This window comes from Thamnophis sirtalis, unplaced genomic scaffold (assembly GCF_051295495.1).
Source record: "Thamnophis sirtalis isolate CommonGarterSnake01/CBP01778 unplaced genomic scaffold, rThaSir2_p1.2 scaffold_11, whole genome shotgun sequence".
Taxonomy (NCBI): Eukaryota; Metazoa; Chordata; class Lepidosauria; order Squamata; family Natricidae; genus Thamnophis; species Thamnophis sirtalis.
This window is the reverse complement of record NW_028261391.1, coordinates 7,824,580-7,845,190: the sequence shown is the minus strand read 5'-3', so window position 1 is coordinate 7,845,190 and position 20,611 is coordinate 7,824,580. Positions and strand designations below refer to the sequence as shown.

At 45.9% G+C, this 20,611-nt stretch overlaps 1 protein-coding gene across 1 annotated transcript; it reads right to left on the bottom strand.

Annotated features, from left to right (window-relative positions):
* Positions 1-17,554: 17,554 nt before the first annotated feature.
* LOC148043526 (uncharacterized) lies at positions 17,555-18,227 on the bottom strand. Its single transcript, XM_087726061.1, is given in 2 exon segments — positions 17,555-17,795; positions 17,797-18,227. Coding segments are annotated over 2 exon segments (672 nt in total).
* Positions 18,228-20,611: the final 2,384 nt, after the last annotated feature.

Below are 20,611 nucleotides of genomic sequence, written 5' to 3'. Positions count from 1 at the left end.
TTTCAACTTCCATAAATCCATGCTAACTCAAGATAATGGGAGGTGAGGTGTTGGGGTTGAGAATTAGAGGTTGCCAGAGTTTGTTGCATAAATTGGAATAAAAAGTGGAAAGAGAGGGACGTAACTAAGTCACATGGCTGGCAAGCCACTCCCACAAAGCAGGCCACACCTACAGAAGAGGTTCTTAAAATTTTTGAAACCCACCACTAATATGCACAAACATGAATGTGTGAATGTGCAGACATGCATGCATGCATGCACATGCGCGCAGATGTTCACAGATGTGTGCAAATGTGGACATGCGCAGATATGTGCCCGTGCACAGCATAAACCCGAAGACCATATGGCCGGTGGGAGACGAGGCATCCCAACATTGGCAGCGCGGGAAGAGATAAGATTTTTTTTCCTTTCGGGAGCTTCTGTTTCATCGTTTGTAGGGAAACAGAAGGTCACGAAAGAAACGCCACGGAGCCTGACCTGGGCGATGGCATGTGCGCCAGCAGAGAAGGCTCTGCCTGCCACCTCTGGCACGCATGGCATAGGTTGGCCATCACGGCCCTTTAGCCTCGTGCAGCTGCGCTGAGTTGATTATCCAGGAATTTCTGCTGAGCTCCTGCCAGTGAGCCCGATGTGAAATCCAACACTTCTGGGGGGCACCAGGTGGACGACGTCACGGCAGAAAATTGGGTTGCTGGGGATAAAACTCAGGTTGCTTTGCCAAGGCAGGAAATTCGCCTGGTGGAGCAGGGCCATGCGGTGAAATTCTGACATCTTGCAGGCATAAGCTTCACGGTTCCACTGAGGAACCTGACAGCCGAGGAAAACTAGGGATTTCTGAATCCACGCCCGGAGCCTAATTGAAGCCTTCTTGTTCGCTTATTTCCTAACACCTTCCTGCCATGGTGCATGCCAGGGCAATGCCCGTGGCGATGGTGTCGATGGAAGCCTTTCCTTCTTGCCTCTGATCCCCGTTGGCGGGCGCTGCCCTTCCAACCGAGCCTTCACAAATGGTGCAGATGGAGCTGGGGCCACTCATCTCCATTACCCCCTTCGCCTTTTGAATTTATAGGCTCAGATCTGCTCATAGTTTACCCAGCAACGGGAGGGCCGGGCAGAGCCCAGCCAAGGCCAGAGAAAAGAGGCAAGGATTTCATTGGAGACCTGGAAAAAAAAAACCCCAAGCAAATGAAATTGTGGGGGGGGAGGGAGTGGGGGGGGGGTGTTTTGGAAAGTTTGGAGAACTGGAGCAGGAAAAGACAGGGACAAAGCGAGGCCTGGAAATGGGGATAAACGTATTGGGTTGTGCTTAATGTAAGCTTTTTCGTAATCCTCCCGCTTGTAGTTTGGATTGCATTTCAAAACACCCCGTGTTTTGCTTCTCCAAAGAGCCAGCTCACCCAAGCATAGGCTGGCTGTTTGCTTCTTATGATCAAACTGAAGACAAGTTTTGCAAATCTGAGACTCAAAAGAGCCTGGAGCTGTTTGTACAGTTTTTTTTTTCTTTTGCCCCTGCCGCTTGGCCTCTTCGGTTCTTCGCAGCAATGTGTGGGTTGCCCCTCTGCTGGAACTGTGGGACTTTTTTTTTTTAATCTGGGGCCCAAATACCATATTTTTCAGAGTATCAGACGCACCGGAATATAAGACGCACCAAGATTTTGAAGAGGCAATTTTTTTTTTAAAAGGTTTTTGCACTCTGCAGACCTCCCCAAAATGGCCCATTTTTCACGAAAATGGGCCTTGATTTTGCCAAAAAAAAGGCATGAATAGCCTTTAGGAGGCTTGTAGAGTGCTCCTGGGGGCTGCGGGGACCAAAAAACAAGCAAAAAACGGCCCATTTTTTCCTCATTTTTACCCTCCCCATCCCTCAGGAGCACTCTGGAAGCCTCCTAAAGGCTCTGCAAGGCCAGTTTATGAGCCGAGGTGGCGCAGTGGTTCGAGTGCAGCACTGCAGGCTACTTCAGCTGACTGCAGTTCTGCAGTTCGGCTGTTCAAATCTCACCGGCTCAAGGTTGACTCAGCCTTCCATCCTTCCGAGGTGGGTAAAATGAGGATCCGGATTGTTGGGGCCAATATGCTGACTCTGTAAACCGCTTAGAGAGGGCTGAAAGCCCTATGAAGCGGTATATAAGTCTAACTGCTATTGCTATTGCTATTTTTGCAAAGGGGGCAGGGCTTCAGGAGGCCAAATACGCTGTATTCAGTGGTTAAATGAACTGTTACATGAACTGTACTTTCATGGATGTAATATATAGATGAGTTTGAGGACCAAGTGATGAGACCCAAATTGGAACAACTCCTTTAGTTACTGGGGAAGAGCATTAAACTTCCATGAATAGAGGGAGAGGCGATGACATGGTCATATTAAAGCTGCGAGGACATCTGGCCACTAATGGGGTCAGTGTTGAAAGACAAGTTCCTCATTTTATAAGGATACATACATTTAGAACACAAATTGTAAAAAGAAAAAAAAAAGCAGGAAGCCAGGAAAACTTGACATTGTCAAAGTGGAAATGAAGCATACTAAGTTAAATGTTTTAAGAAGAAGAGCATTCAAAGGAGGCTTAGATAACTTCTCCAGATGCAGGTAGTCCTTCCGTTACGATAATTCATTTAGTGACTGCTGAAAGTTGCAACGGCACTGACAAAAAGTGACTTGTGGCTGTTTTTCACGCTTATGACCGTTGCAGAACCCCCATGCCCATGTGATCAGAATTCAGATGCTTGGCAACTGGCTCATATTTATGACGGTTGCAGGGTCCCAAGGTCAGGTGATCACTTTTTGTGATCTTTCTTGTCATATTTGTTAAGTGAATCACTGCCGCTATTCAGTAGGAACACGGCTGTTGAGGGAACCTGGATTCGCCGTTGACTTCGCTTGTCAGAAGGTCACAAAAAGGGACCACACGATCATAGGACACTGCAACCATCATAAATATGAGTCAATTGCCAAGCGCTCAGGTGGCCGTGGGGAGGCTGTAAAGGACTTACCTTTGAAAAAACAGTCCTAAGTTTCTTTTTCAGTGCCGTTGTAACTTTCAATAGTCACTAAACCAACTGTTGTAAGTCGAGGACTACCTGTATCCTTTCAAAATGTTGGTCTCCAGATTCTGTCTCATGCCAGTTCAGGAAAGGTGGGGCCTCTAACAAGCACTCTATGACCTGGTAGGGTAGATTCTGTTTGGGGCTATCCAGTGGTGGGTTTCAAAAATTGTTCGAACCTACTCTGTGGGTATGGCCTCCTTTGTGGGAGTGGCTTGCTGCCCATCTGACCGGATGGGAGTGGCTTGCTGCCCATTTGACCAGATATGAAGATGCCAACGACACTTGTCAGAACCACCTTAAATTACCTCACACACAGCACTGGCCTGCATAAGAATATGATGTAAACTTGTTTTTTAAAAGGCATCTTTGGTTTGCGTTAAAACAACTTCAACACATGCAATGTTCTGATTGCACCACAAACGCAGGAGTCATCCTTACCTTTCACAGAGGCACTGAGTTTTATAAATATGAGCGTGATAGTGTAGAATAATCATATCCAAGGACCAGTGGTGGGTTTCAAAAAATATTGGAACCTCTTCTGTAGGTGTGGCCTGCTTTCCGGGTCCACTGGTGGAACCTCTTCTAACCGGTTCGGTAGATTTGACGAACTGGTTCTACCGAATAGGTGCGAACTGGTAGGAACCCACCTCTGGGGCCATCCGAATGCTTCCATGCCCATAGAGAATTCCTCTAAAAATTATTCAGTACCGTGTTTCCCCAAAAATAAGACAGGGTCTTATTTTTCTTTTGACCACTGAAATAAGCACTTGGCCTTATTTTTACAGAGATCTTATTATTTTTGAGGTGAAAGAGGCAGCGAGTGTGGTCACCTCATGGCTGCTGAGTGTTGCAATATTTCTGAGGAGGGCTTATTTTCGGGGGAGGGCTTATTTTAGCACATGCGCTCAAAAGCCCAGTTGGGCTTATTATCCAGGGAGGTCTTATTTTTGGAGAAACAGGCTATTAGATGAAGTAAAACCAAGCGCCCAATTACTAATGAAGCTAAAGCTCAGATGTTTTGGACACATAATGCAAGGGCAAAAATGAGTGGTGGGGTGAAGATACTTGCTTCCCACTTGGAAGGTTGAAGGTTCAATCCTAGGGAGCAGCAGATGTTTCTTTCCTAGCATGCAAAGAAAAAAAATGTCTGCTGTGAACCCTGTGTAGGCAACAGGAAGGGCATCTGGCCACTAAGTGCTGAGCTCCATCCAGTTGCCTCAAATCTACTCTAAATTAAGGGAGTACAGGGGCATAAAAAGGAAGGGGGGTTTTAATGCAAGGGGGAAAACCATCAGGGGAATGCCCCAGCAGGTTCTATAGCAATAGCAGTTAGACTTATATACCGCTTCATAGGGCTTTCAGCCCTCTCTAAGCGGTTTACAGAGTCAGCATACGCCCCCACAGTCTGGGTCCTCATTTCACCCACCTCGGAAGGATGGAAGGCTGAGTCAACCCTGAACCGGTGAGATTTGAACCGCCGAACTGCAGCTAACAGTCAGCTGAAGTGGCTGCAGTACAGCACTTTAACCACTGCACCACCTCGGCTCTTAGTTCACCTCTGACCAGTTCTGGAGAACCAGTAGCAGAAATTTTGAGCAGTTCGGAGAACCGATAAATACCACCTCTGACTGACCCCGCCCCTTCTATTCTCTGCCACCCGAGTCTCAGCTGATCAGGAGGAAATGGGGATTTTGCAGTAACCTTTCCCTGGAGCGGGAAAGGAATGGAGATTTTACAGTATCCTTCCTCTGCCATGCCCACCAAGCCACACCCACAGACCTGGTAGTAAAATAATTTGAATCCCACCACTGGAATGCCCTGATGGTTGGAGAAATCAAAGTCCATACAAAATAGGCTACCAGAAGACAATGTGGTTAGGTACCATCCCTGACAGCTGAAGCAGGAGCTCATAAGAATTCTAAAAGAAACATTAGTGACAGGCAATTCTAACAAAACAATATCCATCTGGCCACGAAGAGTAGGAAGCATCTGGACAACATTCGAGGGTAAACTTAGAAGGTTAGAGAGAGTAGGTATGCCAGGAAGATTTGATCAGCAGAAATCAAAGCTTAAGGCTAATGTAAGGAACAGATTGAGCATCTCTAACATGCTGAACAGAACCTGTGAAGAGATAACAGGTTGGCCTGTGGCATGTAGTCTAAAAAACCAAGATGGAAGCTATGGTGGTGCATTTGAAGCTCTGCGGGTTTTTTATGCATCTATTTATTGATAGCACACCTTTATTATTATTTTTATAAACAACACAAGGTGGTCTAATGCTCCTTCTTCACCCTATTTTTCCCACAATAATAATCTGGTGAGGTGAGTTGGACTGAGAGAGAGAGTGACTGGGCCAAACTCACCCAGTGGCTTTTATGCCTAAGGAGAACTAGAGCTTGCCTTCTTCTGGTGATTGGCCCAAGGTCACCCAAGCAGATTTCATGCCTAAGGTGAGACTAGAACTCACAATCTCCTGGTGATTGGCCCAAGGTTACCCAAGCAGATTTCATGCCTAAGGTGGGACTAGAACTCACAATCTCCTGGTGATTGGCCCAAGGTTACCCAAGCAGATTTCATGCCTAAGTGGGACTAGACTGTATGTATGTTGTTGTTGTATGTTGATTTTATTTATATGCTGCCCTTTTCCCCGAAGGGGACTCAGGGCGGCTCACAACTCAAAACCAGGGAAGGGGGGGATACAGACAAAATTAAAAACGACACAAAACAATACATGGTTTAAAACACACAGCAGTCATACCATTCGAGGCGGGGGCAACGGTTCTTTAGCCCCAGGCCTGTCGGAACAGCCAAGTTTTTAAGAGCTTTGCGGAAGGCCTGGAGGGTGGTGAGGGTTCGAATCTCCATGGGGAGTTCGTTCCAGAGGGTCGGAGCAGCCACAGAGAAGGCTCTCCTCCGGGTAGTCGCCAGTCGACACTGGCCGGCGGATGGAATTCGGAGGAGGCCTAATCTGTGGGATCTAATCGGTCTAGTGGAGGTAATTGAACTCACAATCTCCTGGTGATTGGCCCAAGGTTACCCAAGCAGATTTCATGCCTAAAGTGGGACTAGAACTCACAATCCCCTGGTGATTGGCCCAAGGTCACCAAGCAGATTTCATGCCTAAGGTGGGACTAGAACTCACAATATCCTGGTGATTGGCCCAAGGTCACCCAAGCAGATTTCATGCCTAAGGTGGGACTAGAACTCACAATCCCCTGGTGATTGGCCCAAGGTCACCCAAACAGATTTCATGCCTAAAGTGGGACTAGAACTCACAATCCCCTGGTGATTGGCCCAAGGTCACCCAAGCAGATTTCATGCCTAAAGTGGGACTAGAACTCACAATCTCCTGGTGATTGGCTCAAGGTCAGCCAAGAGATTTCATGCCTAAGGTGGGACTAGAACTCACAATCTCCTGGTAATTGGCCCAAGGTCACCCAAGCAGATTTCATGCCTAAAGTGGGACTAGAACTCACAATCCCTGGTGATTGGCCCAAGGTCACCCAAGCAGATTTCATGCCTAAAGTGGGACTAGAACTCACAATCCCCTGGTGATTGGCCCAAGGTCACCCAAGCAGATTTCATGCCTAAAAGTGGGACTAGAACTCACAATCTCCTGGTGATTGGCTCAAGGTCAGCCAAGAGATTTCATGCCTAAGGTGGGACTAGAACTCACAATCTCCTGGTAATTGGCCCAAAGTCACCCAGCCAGCTTTCATGCCTAAGGTGGGACTAGAACTCACAATCTCCTGGTGATTGGCTCAAGGTCACCCAAGCAGATTTCATGCCTAAGGTGGGACTAGAACAATCTCCTGATGATTAGCCGAAGGTCACCCAACTGTTTTTTATGCCTAAAACAGGACTATAACTCACAATCTCTCAGTTTCTAGCCTGATGCCTTCATCACAAGACTGACTCTCACAATTCTCACATAATTTTTATGTGCAGGCAGTGTTAATTTCATAACTGTGGTCACCCTCTGGTCTTTTTGGGAACATTCCGGGGTGTTGTAAAAAAAACAAAAAACTGAAGTGGATAATAACATTTCCAACATTTCAAAGAGGAAAAGATCCAACTCGCTTTTAGAACATGTCGTCATTTGAGGGGGGGGGGAAGAGGGGGGATGAGAAAAAAGCACAACTGAAAATAAACTTTCAATGTCAAATAAGAAAAGAATAGGATATGAATTCCCCATCCAGAATGTTGACAAATAGAAGAAAACAGCAAGTGAGGTGTTATTTATTTTTTTAAGGATCAGGGAAAATTAAGGGGGAGGGAACGCAGTTTAAATAGGAATACTCAAGAGTAATCAGGAAAGACTTCTAATAGTTGCAAATTAGATTAAAAGAAGATAGAAAAATCCAGGGCGAAATCCTTTATAAACTGATTACGGAATGACAGAAGCCTCTGTAGAGAGAGAATATATACAGAAACCAGCTCTACCACAAAGTAAGTTATGACAAGGCATAAAACAGCTGTCAAATAGGAGAACATCAAGAACAGACAATATTGCCTCGGAATCAACAGTGTAAGGCAACCAATTCCGTCTGCTTGGCGCAATCTGGTTCTTACATATATATATATATTTTCTGAGACGCATTTCGTTGTTGCTCATTGAATTAAATATACATTCCATCAATTGTTGTATAACACACCGGCTATTGGGGGGGCAGAAGGAAGTGAAGGCAGGAGGAGACTGGGAAGATAAGGGCCAGCAGGATGATGGGAAGATGGATCGCAGGCATGGAAAGACATGGGAAAAATCAGGAGAAGGTTACAGCAGGAAGTTCAGCAGCCGTAACAAGGAGAAGGGGGGGGGGGGAGATGGGAAGCTACCTCTGCAGCAGATGTTGTCTAGCACAGAGAGCAGCACTTTTCAAAGGTCCACGACAAGAGGCAGTTAAAATCTGACAGCTGTACATCAAAAAAAAAACATGGGAAGAAAACCATGTGGCCTTCAGATTTGAAACTTTTGTGTGCATCTCTATGCCAAAGGAATATGCAAGAGACTGTGAATACTGCTGAACCGTGAGAATACTTTCTCGTGCATGCAAAGTCTCACTTAAAATGCAAAGTTTTGTTTAAGATCTTACAAAGGAAAAGAGCACTGTAAGCGGAGAGAGGAATGTCAGATAAACAGAAAAACTGGAGTAGACATCTAGCATAAGATGGACCCAAGGTACTCCTTGACATACAATCTTAATGGAGCCTTCTCATTAATACTGGGAATACTCTATTCAGTTTTGGTCGCCACGATGTAGAAAAGATGTGGAGACTCTAGAAAGAGTGCAGAGAAGAGCAACAAAGATAATTAGGAGACTGGAGGTTAAAACATACAGAGAATTGGATACGACTAGTTAATGAAAAGAAGGACTAGGGGAGACATGATAGCAGTGTTCCAATATCTCAGGGGTTGCCACAAAGAAGAGGGAGTCAAGCTATTCTCCAAAGCACCTGAGGGTAGAACAAGAAGCAATGGGTGGAAACTAATCAAGGAGAGAAACTTCCTGACAGTTACAACAATTAATCAGTGGAACAACTTGCCTCCAGAAGTTGTGAATTCTCCAATGCTGGGACTTTTTAAGAATAGCAATAGCAATAGCAATAGCAGTTAGACTTATATACCGCTTCATAGGGCTTTCAGCCCTCTCTAAGCGGTTTACAGAGTCAGCATATTGCCCCCAACAACAATCTGGGTCCTCATTTTACCCACCTTGGAAGGATGGAAGGCTGAGTCAACCCTGAACCGGTGAGATTTGAACAGCCGAACTGCAGTCAGCTGGAGTAGCCTGCAGTGCTGCATTTAACCACTGCGCCACCTCGGCTATTGGATAGCCATTTGTCTGAAATGGTATAGGGTTTCCTGCCCATCTTTCAGACGTTGCAATACTTGGCAAGAATGCAGGAATGAACTAATTGTCTCCTGCAAACACCCCTCCCCTTTTGCTCCTCTTTTATTCCCTCTGGGAGGGGCCATTCACCGTCTACCTGTGCCTTTACTCCCAAGTTGACCCTTTTTCCTTAGCTGTTCCCTTCTTCATCTGGCAACTCTGTGCATGCACACTGGGAACAGGTTCCAGCTCTTCGTCTGTCCCACTGATGTCCGATTCCGAAGGCAGCTGATAACTGTCAGACATTCCCATCTCTGCCTCCGATGCAGAGCCCTCATCAGAGCCTTCCCAGACTCCAGGATTGGCCCATGTTCTTCCTCAACCTACCCACTGTCTAAATCTGCTGCCAGCAGCTGGCAGGACACAACAAGCAGAGGGTTGGTTTGGAAGACCTCCAAGGTCCCTTACAACTCCCATGCTGTAGTTAACTAGCTGAATTAAGTCTGATGGGTGTGGCAGAACACCTGGTTATTCTTCTCAGGAAGCTTTACAATCTAAAAAAAACAAAAACCAGCAATAACTCCTGAGTGTATGGAACAGATTGCTTCAGGAAAGGAAATGAGACAAGGATGCATATTGTCACCGTATCGGTTAAACCTGTGCCGAGAATATATACAAGAATGGCAGGATTGGAAAAGATGACAGCTGGGATCAAAACTGGTGCTCAAAACACTAATGAGATTTGCAGATAGAGCAAAGAAATCTTGGAAGCCCTTGTCATGAAAGTAACAGTGGAAAGTGAGAAACAAAATAGAATAAAATAAAATGTAGAGTAGAGTAGAGTAGAGTAGAGTAGAGTAGAGTAGAGTGGAGTGGAGTGGAGTGGAGTGGAGTGGAGTGGAGTGGAGTGGAGTGGAGTGGAGTGGAGTGGAGTGGAGTGGAATGGAATGGAATGGAATGGAATGGAATAGAATAGAATAGAATAGAATAATAGAATAGAATAGAATAGAATAGAATAGAATAGAATAGAATAGAATAGAAATAGAATAGAATAGAATAGAATAGAATAGAATAGAATAGGAATAGAATAGAATAGATAGAATTAGAATTCTATATTGGCCAAGTGTGATTGGACACACAAGGAATTTGTCTTTGGTGCATATTCTCAGTGTACATAAAGAAAAATAAAATAGAATACATTCATCAAGAATCATAAGGTACAACACTCAGTGACAATCATAGGTTGCTAATTAGCAATCAAGTCATGCTAGGAAACAAATAAAACAAAAAAAAGTTAAAGATACAAGCAACATGGTTATAGTCATAAGTGCGAAGAAATAGATACTAGGAAGGATGAGAAGAAGAAGAGTAATACAGTCTTAGCAAATAATGTGACAATGTTGTGGGAATTACTTGTTAAGCAGAGCGATGGCATTCGGGGGAAAAAACTGTCCTTGTGTCTAGTTGTTCTGGTGTGCAGTTAGTGCCCTATAATGTTGTTTTGAGGGTAGAAGTTGAAACAATTTATGTCCAGGATGTGAAGGGTCTGTAGATATTTTCACAGCCCTCTTTTTGACTCGGCAATATACAGGTCCTCGATGGAAGGCAGGTTGGTAGCCATTGTTTTTTCTGCAGTTCTAATTATCCGATGAAGTCTGTGTCTGTCTTGTTGGGTTGCAGAGCCAAACCAGACAGAAATCTGGGTTAATGTTGACATTAAGGAGACAAAAGCAGTGTCAACAAACAGGCTTAACAAAGTTCTAACTGATGACAGCCTAGTTCAACTCTCTCTCTCTCTCTCTCTCCCTCCCTCTCTCCCTCTCTCCCTCTCTCCCTCTCTCTCTCTTAATCAACAGAAATGGATAAAGATGGACAGCGCGCTGGAAAAGAAGAAAACAAAATTAGGAAGACAGTGGTGAACCTACATCAAATATAAGGGTCACAAATGTTTCTGTGGGGGGGAAAATCAGAATATTTAAAACACTACATTTTAGTCCTGGGAAAGTAGGGCTGTATAAGATGGGTATCAAGAAAGAGCAAGAGAAAGAAGATTGACACCTTCTAATGATGGTTTTGGAGGCAGCTAACAAGAGGACTGTGGGGGAAAAAATCAATCCATCTATTCGGGATCGAGCAAAGAGACCCCAGGAGGCAGTGATCAGCAAGCAGAAACTCATAGACTTTGGACGTATGGATGATGGACCAAAAAACCCCTTTACAAGACTGAGGGAAGTACAGACAGGGGGAAATGGGGAATAAGATGAAAGAATGGAATGTCCTTAAAAGTGTGTCTGATTGCTGCCAGAGACAAGCCAGGATTGCAAACACACATCCCAGCTGTCAAGAGACGTTGATCAATACCTGGTGGTCTCTTATTTTCTTTAATACGGGCAGTCCTCAGTTTAGGACCACAGTTGAGCCCCAAATTTATGTTGCTGATCAAGACAGTTATTAACTGAGTGTTACTCCATCTTACCACTTTTTCGCAGTGGTGGGTTCTTAGCAATTTGGCAGCCTGGGTCGCTGGAACTGGTAGCGACCCAGGCCTGCCACGCTCCCAAACTGGTTCCCCGGCCACCATCTTGTTTTTTTGCTTCTGCGCATGTGCAGAGCAATTTTTATTGCACTGGGCCTGCGCTTGCTGAGTGCATCAAGTGCGTGCACAGCACGCACACGAGCGAACCGGCAGTAGTGTGCCTAACAGAACCCACCCCAGTTGTTAGCTTAACTAACAGTTATTAAGTGAACCTGGCTTTCCCCTTGACGTCACTGATCAGAAGTTCGCAAAAGGAGATGACGTGACCCTGGGATTTGTAACCGTCATAAATATTAGTCACTTGCCGAACGTTTGTGTTTTGATGTTGCAAGTGTGAAAACTGGGAAAATATATATATATATCTGCTTACAGCAACAAAACCAACACTCCACACACCCCACCAGTATTTATAGAGGGACGACAGCTCGCACAGGCATGAGGCCGAAGACACCAGCCTGAGGATAACGAGTGGGACCTCGTTGAAACTTCGCCCAGAGACTCTCAATCTTACACTGGAAAAGATCCGAATACACCAAAACCTGCATACCTGTACCCATGAAAATATATGAAAACATATATATATATACACACATATACACATATACACATATACACATATACACATATACACATATACACATATACACATATACACACATACACACATACACACATACACACATACACACATACATACATACATACATACATACATACATACATACATTAAGTGTTATGTCAAAGCATCTGGGATGTCCAAATATGGCAGGGAGCATACTGCTTCCCTTTTGCCTTTCAGCTCCACCCTAGGAGCCGTCCAGACAAGAAACCATTTTGTGTTGCATTGTGCTGATAAACAAATAAAGGGAGACTAGTATAGATCTATTTAGCTCCCATCAGCTAGCCATACCTTTACTGGGATTCGAACCTGGGCTGTTTTTACATATTAGGCAGTTGTATTAGCCTCTAAGCCACAAGCTCTCCTCCCTTATCAGCTGAGCCAATGAAATGATTAAGTCTTATGTGTTAAGCACCTGGTATGCCCAAATATAGGAGGGAGCGTACTGCTTCCCTTTAGCCTTTCAGCTCCACTCTAGGAGCCTTCCAGGAAGAAAACCATATTTGTGTTGCATATAACATATACATATAGTGTGTATGTATGTGTGTGTGTTTGTATGTATATATTTGTGTGTATAAATATATGTGTGTGTGTATGTATATATTTATATATACACAACCACATACAAACATACACACATATTTATATACACATATGCATTTATACACACACACACACACATACACACAGAGATATATACACACACACACACATGCAAGTATATATGTATATAAGTATATGACAGTGTTATCTTTTTCTTAGTTTGGCCAGTTGTGTTCTGGTGGGTTGACTGTTCTAGCCCTTTTTGATAACGTTGATAACGTTGCCTCCGTTTTGTTGGGAGATATTGCGTAGGCGGTCTCTTTCCTGGTTCAGTGGTCCGGGGTTGCTGCGGTGTGAGCGTAAACCCTTTTCCTGTTTTCAGCCCCGCCAGACCATGCAGATCAGATCAGGATAAGCTGAAAGTAAGCCCCCCGTTTCTAAAACCTCTTTTTTTACAATGCTGACCTCATGGGGTATGAATCTGAAATCAATATCACTCATCAGCCGCCCTTTTCAAGTTGTACCATTCCGGCATTTTCCTTTGGTCGAAAAGTTTATTGTTTTTATCGCAAGCGCGGGTTTAAGGGGTTTGACTCATAGCACAGTGAGAACGCAAACTCGGATCCCTTTCAATCCAAAGCAGATGTTGGTTGGGAAAGGAGAAAGAGATGATGCAATGAGATGCCAATCATAAGAAACGGAAGGGTAGACAAGTATAAACAGGTCCTACCTTAGCTGCTGGATTCTGGGGATCACAGCTCAATAATCACCTCTAGGCGAGATGGGCCGCATAAAAGTCTACTAAACAAATAAATCAGTGGTGGGTTTCACATTTTATCACCACCAGTTTGCGGGCACGCAGCTTATTCCAACACATGCACCAGCCTCAAAAACATGCCTAAATAGGAGGGTACAGAGCCAGGGCAGGTGGGCAGGGTTACCCACAATTTCTGCTACCGGTTCGGGTGAACCGGTCCGAACCGCTGAATACCACCTGTGAAATAAATATAATTAATGATCTTGAGGCATGTGGTACAAGCTGGGAATATGGGAACTCCTAGGAATAACAGAATAACAGAGTTGGAAGGGTCCTTGGAGGTCATTGTGTCCATCCCCTGTTCAAGCAGGAGACCCTATACCAGTTCACACAAATGACAGTCCAATCTCTTCTTGAAAGCCTCCAGTGATAAAACACCCACAACTTCTGACGGCAACTTCTGTTCCGTTGGTTGATTGTCCCCACTGTCAAAAAAATTCTAATTTCTAGGTTGAATCTCTCCTTGATCAGTTTCCACCCATTGTTTCTGGTCTGGAAGAGGCTGCTGCATCTGCTAATCACCAGATTTTTAGGATATCAGTAGTTTACAGCCAGTGATTCTCAACCTCGGTGACTTTAAAATGGGTGGATTACACTCCCAATAATTCCTTAACCAACATACCAACTGAGGAATTCTGGGAAATTTTCCTTTTTTCAGAAGGAAAGAGCCGAGAGGGAACAGCCAGCATCACCATCAGAAAGACTCCAGGACTCCAGGACTCCAGGATGAAGCCAAGCATGGCAGGTGGCCAGTGGTGGGTTTCAAAAATTGTTTGAACCTACTCTGTGGGTGTGGCCTCCTTTGTGGGGAGGGGCTTGCCACCCATGTGACCGGATGGGAGTGGCTTGCCGCCCATGTGACCGAATATGAAGATGCCGATGACACTTGTCAGAACCACCTTAAATTACCTCACACACAGCACTGGCATGCATAAGAATATGATGTCAACTTGTTTTTTAAAAGGCATCTTTGGTTTGCGTTAAAAACAACTTCAACACACGCAATGTTCTGATTGCACCACAAACGCAGGAGTCATCCTTACCTTTCACAGAGGCACTGAGTTTTATAAATAGGAGCATGATAGTGTAGAATAATCATATCCAAGGACCAGTGGTGGGTTTCAAAAATTTTTGGAACCTCTTCTGTAGGTGTGGCCTGCTTTCTGGGTCCACTGGTGGAACCTCTTCTAACCAGTTCAGTAGATTTGACGAACCGGTTCTACCAAATAGGTGCGGACTGGTAGGAACCCACCTCTGCAGGTGGCCGAACTGAAGATAACCCTAATTTTTGCTGCATATCACTAACAAAATGGAGGGGCTGCTGCCACAAAGAATAGTAATAACAAAAGCAGTTAGACTTATATACCGCTTCATAGGGCTTTAAGCCCTCTCTAAGCGGTTCACAGAGTCAGCATATTGCCCCCAACAATCCGGGTCCTCATTTTACCCACCTCGGAAGGATGGAAGGCTGAGTCAACCCTGAGCCAGTGAGATTTGAACCGCCGAACTGCCGAACTAGCAGTCAACTAAAGTAGCCTGCAGTACTGCACTCTAACCACTGCGCCACCTCCCCCCTCAGAAGAGGGGGACAACCTATTCTCCGAAGCCCCTGAATGCTGAACAAGAAACAACGGATGGAAACTAATCCCAAGAAGGAACCAACCTAGAACTAAGGAGAAATTTCCTGGCAGTGAGGACCATTAATCAATGGAACAACTTGCCTCCAGGAGTTATGGGTGGTGCTGCATCACTGGAGGCTTTTAAGAAGAAACTGGACAGCCATTTGTTTCAAGTGGTCCGGGGCAGTGACGGCTAACCTTTTCTAGACTAAGTGCCCAAAATGTGCCGAACCCCCAAAATGCAATGCGCGTGTTCCTCTCCTGCATGTGCCCTGCCCCTGTGCATGTGCAGCAGAGACCTGGCCAGTGGGAAGTGTGCGTGCAGGAGTGGCAGATCTGAGCCGGGGCGACGGCTCATATGCTCACAGAGAGGGTGCTTCTGTGCGACCTCTGTCACGCATGCCATAGGTTCGCCATCAGGGGTCTAGAGTCTCCTGCTTAGCAAATGGGTTGGACCAGAAGACTCCCAAGGCTTCTTCCAGCTCTATTCTGAATGACTGATTGATTGATTGGATCATAAGTGGAGAAAAGAACAGCAAAGATGATTGAAGGTCTGGAGGCTAACTGGTATGATGAACGATTGAGGGGGATTAGGTATGTCTAGTCAAATGGAGGGAACAATTAGAGATGATGTTCCCATAACTGTTCCAATATTTGAGGGGCTGTTACAAAAAAGAGAGAGTCAAGCTATTCTCCAAAGCACCTGAAGGCAGGACAAGAAACAATGGAGGGGAACTAATCAAGGAGAGAAGCAACATAGAATTAGGAAGAATTTCCTGATAGTTAGAACAATTAATCCAGGAGCTCATTGCTTTAGCTCATTAAAAGGGTGTAGATTCCTTTGTACAGGTATTCCTTGACTTACAACCATTCATTCAGTTTTGGTCGCCACAATGTAGAAAAGATGTGGAGATCTGGAAAGAGTGCAGAGAAGAGCAACAAAGATGATTAGGGGACTGGAGGCTAAAACATATGAAGAACAGTTGCAGGAACTGGGCATGGCTAGTTTAATGAAAAGAAGGACTAGGGGAGACATGATAACAGTCTTCCAATATCTGAGGGGTTGCCACAAAGAAGAGGGAGTCAAACTATTCTCCAAGGCACCTGAGGGTAGAACAAGAAGCAATGGGTGGAAACTATTCAAGGAGAGAAGCAACCTAGAACTAAGGAGAAATTTCCTGAGAGTGAGAACAATTGATCAGTGGAACAACTTGCCTCCAGAAGTTGTGAATTCTCCAACACTGGAGGTTTTTAAGAACAAATTGGACAGCTATTTCTCCAGAATGGTATAGAATCTCCTGCTTGAGCAGGGGGTTGGACTTGAAGGCCTCCAAGGTTCCCTTCCAACTCTGTCGTTCTGCTCTTCTGCTTTCTCAGCAGCCCTCTCTGAGCACAGCACGGGTTAAGCAGAGGAGAGCGAGCGCCGGTCCCTTCCTCCACAACTGGCTCCACATCTGGAATCTACAGAACAGTCGGAAAGCTTGCCAGCTCATGATCCGGATTTACTGCAAGATAAGCACAACATATTAAGACAGCATGTTTGTCTGGGGAGTTTTGTCCTTTATGCTTACTGCTTAGGTATGATATCAGATGGAGCTGGTTGAATGGCTAGACTCGGATCATTTGAGAGTTATAATGAAATGTCAGAGTGCCAGCTTCCAAGTGCACATGATGAATGGCCTCTGGATTGGATGACGTGGAGATGTCAGCTTGAGGTCTTAAAAAGATGGTTGAATATTTTTTTAAAAAAAAAAAACCATTAATAAAAGTGGTACCGGCATGGGACTAACCTTAATACTTTGGCACTATGGACAAACCAGAGGACAGAACAGAGTAACAAAGAACAGAGTTGAAAGGAACCTTTTAGGTCATCTAGTCTAACACACACACACACACAACACACACACACACACACACACACACACACACACAAGCAGGAGATTCTACACCATTTCTGACAAATGGCAGTCCAATCTCTTCTTGAAAGCCTCCAGTGATGAAGCTCCCACAACTTCAGAAGGCAACTTCTGTTCCATGGGTTGATTGTTCTCCAGGGACGTGCAGTCACTAGAGGCAGGGGAGGCGCGGCGTCACCAGTCTCCTCAGGAAAAGGAAAGAACTTTAAAGAATTTTTAAAAAATAATTAAAGCCAAGGTAGTTGCTGCCAGACTCCGAGTCACAGTGACTTTGAGTCTGCTTAGTGCTAACTGTAGAGGGAGGCGAGAGAACTATGGGCCTCCTTTGCATAAGGAATTTTTCGCCTTTTAAGAGGTAAGCAAGGGTTAAAAAGCGAAAAATTTCGTATGCAAAGGAGGCACGTGATTCTCCTGCCTCCTGATCTGGGAGCAGCGAATCATGCCTTGCAGTTGAGCACGCTTACATTGGGCGTGTTATTTCGGAGGGCGCGCTTCAGAGGAGAGAGGAATGGGGGAGAAGAAGGAGGGTCGCTCTTGTCAGAAGAGACCGCACAAGAGCCGAGTCCGGGAGGAGTCAGTTCTTCGAGCAAACTTCAGGCTCGAGGGATTGCCTTCCCGCCCACCGCTCGGTTTATTTTTTTGCAAAGGAGCTGGCGCTCCTGGAAGCTTCGGAGCAACAGCCGTGACTGCGGTGGGCTTTGACTCGCTGGCTGGGTTTGGGATTCGCCCTCTTCTCCTGCAGCGGTAGGAGCAGCAGCCCCCAGTGGGGGGTCGGCGCCAGCGAGTCCCTGAAGGAGGCCACCAGGGCGAGCAGGTCCAGGTTGAGGTGCTCAAAGGTGGGCGAGAGGAGCTCAGCGGAGGCGGGCAGGGCGAGACGGAGGGCGCACGAAGGAGGCCGGGTCGGACAGGCTGAGCAGCGGGGAGGCGCAGCGGGTGCTCGGCACCCCGGAGAAGCTGACACTCTGGTGCAGCTCCGTCTTGTAGTGGGATGACGGGGCGGGTGTGCTGGATGGCTTGAGCGGCGGGAAGCCCAGTGGCGGGGGCGGCAGCGGCTGGGCCACCTTGCCTTCGATCAGGCTGACCGAGCAATCCGGGCGCAACAGGGGCCGTGGCTGCTCGCCCTTGGGGCTCCAGGGGCTGCGCAGCGACCACACCGTCAAGTCCCCGCCGCCCGGCAGCACCGCCTCAGAGGAGCAGGCCGAGCAGCCATAGGAGAAGGCAGAGGCAGGCACGTCCAGCTCTTCTCTCACCAAGAGGTTGATCAGGTTCTGGTAGAGGTTCTGGATGTCCAGAATGGAGCTCATGGTGCCGCCTGTTCGTGCTCCGCTCACCAAAAGCAGCACCGACAACTCCGCTTTCTGGCACTTTCTTTCGCCCGCCTGTCAGAACTCAGGTGGGCGAAAGAAAAACAGCACTTTAGACAGTGGGATGTTGGGGGAGAAGACTGCCTCACCAGCCATAAACCTCACCGCACATCACTGTTGTTCTCACTGTCAGAAAATTTCTCCTTATTTCCAGGTTGAATATCTCCTTGTTCCGTTTCCATCCATTATTCCTTGTCTGGCCTTCAGGTGCTTTGGAAAATAGCTTGACCCTCTCCTCTCTGTGGCAGCCCCTCAAATATTGGAAGATTGCTATCATGCCTCCCCTGGTCTTTCTCTTCACTAGACTAGCTCAGTTCCTGCAACCGCTCATCGTATGTTTTAGTCTCCTGATCATCCTGGTTGCTCTTCTCTGCACTTTTTCTAGAGTCTCAACATCTTTTTTATAGTGTGTTGACCAAAACTGGATGCAATATTCTAGGTGTGGTCTTACTAAGGCTTTATAGGTTGGTATTAGGGTTCCACAACAAAACCGCGGTAGATTAAAGCGCGCTCGACGAAAGCGCGTACCTGACGTCATCACAGCGCGACGAAAACATCACGCTGTGAGCGGTAAAGTTAAAATTAACGCGAAAACCTTACCCTAACCCCCCAAACCTAACCCTAAACCTAACCCTTAACCTAACCCTAAACCTAACCTTAAACCTAATGCTAAACCTAACTCTAACCCTTAACCTAACCCTAACCCTAACCCTAACGCTTAACGTAACCCTAACCCTAACCCTAACCCTAACCCTAACCCTTACCTTTATGTGAATCGGCTTGCTTTAAAAGCGCTTTTTAAAGCGCCCTTTTTTCTCCGCGGTCGTATTTGTCACGCTGCTGATGACGTCAGGTACGCGCTTTAATCAGGCGCGCTTTAGTGGACCGTGGTTTTGTCGTGCCACGGGTATTAGTACCTCCTTTGATCTTGATTGTATCCCTCTGTTAATGCAATTTACGATTGCATTGGCCTTTTTGGTAGCCGCTGCACACTGCAGGCTCATATTTAGCTGATTGTCCACTTAAGACTCCAAGATCCCTCTCACAGTCACTGCTATTACGCCTGTTTCCCCCAATTTATATGTGTACTTTTTCTTACTAAGTGAAGGACTTTACTTTTCTCTACATTGAATTTCATTTTGTTAAATAGGGCCCAGTGTTCAAATTTTCCTGCTAAAGAGGAAGCCCAAGCAACACACGATCTGTTATTACTGTTGGGGAAAAAATTGGTCGCTGAAGCTTTAAATTCTATCCAGAAATGCTTCTGTTAAGGTAAGTCTTCAGGGCAAAACCCTCACAGCATGAATATCCCCAGACCTCACATGCAGCAGGCCTGGTTTAGCGTATTCTGTAGGGGGGAAAAAAACACCCCACACACATCAACTTCTAAAGAGGACCATTAACTCTGGAATCTAAAATTACCTAATTGCACCATTGCTCTCCAGAATGTCACAGATGAAAATCGCATTTTATGTGGAACTCTGCAGTACTTGGAGTAAGGAGAAACTTCCTGAGCACTCCCAGCCCCACCATTTGCAAGCCTCAAAGGCTGTAATTCTTCCTGCTTTAATGCTACATGCTTATATTCTGCAATAATTATCCCCAAGATTCCCAAACGAGAAGTGGCTATTTCTTTTTGGGGGTTTTCCCCCTCCTCTGGCTTTGCTTTGGGGTTAGAAACGCACTTAAAAGGTAAATGTTCCCCTCAAACGTATCTGCTAGTCATTCCCGGCTCTAGGGGGCGGTGCTCATCTCTGTTTCAAAGCCGAAGAGCCAGCGCTGTCCAAAGACGTCTCCATGGTCATCTGGCCGGCACGACTAAATGCCAAAGGCGGTTCCACCACAAAACCGTGCTCGACCTAAACCACGTCCGACTAAACCGCGTAGCTGACATCATCAACAGGGCAACAACAGCGCGGAGACAGAAGCACGCTGTAAACCTAAACCTAAAATTAACCCCTAAACCTAAACCTAACCGCCCTAAACCTAATCTTAAACCTAACCCTAATCCTAACCCTAACCTAACCCTAAACCTAACCCTAAACCTAAATCTAATCCTAACCCTTAACCTAACCCTAAACCTAACCTAACCCTTAACCTAACCCTAAACCTAACCCTAACCCTAACCCTAAACCTAACCCTTACCTTAAGTTGAATCGGCTTGCTTTCAAAGCGCTATTTAAAGCGCCCTTCTTTCTCTGCGCTGGCTGTTGTCGCCCTGTTGATGAAGTCAGCGACGCGGTTTAATCGGGTGCGGCTTAGTCGAGCACGGTTTTGACGGGTCATGGCCAAAGGCACACGGAACACTGTTACCTTCCCACCAA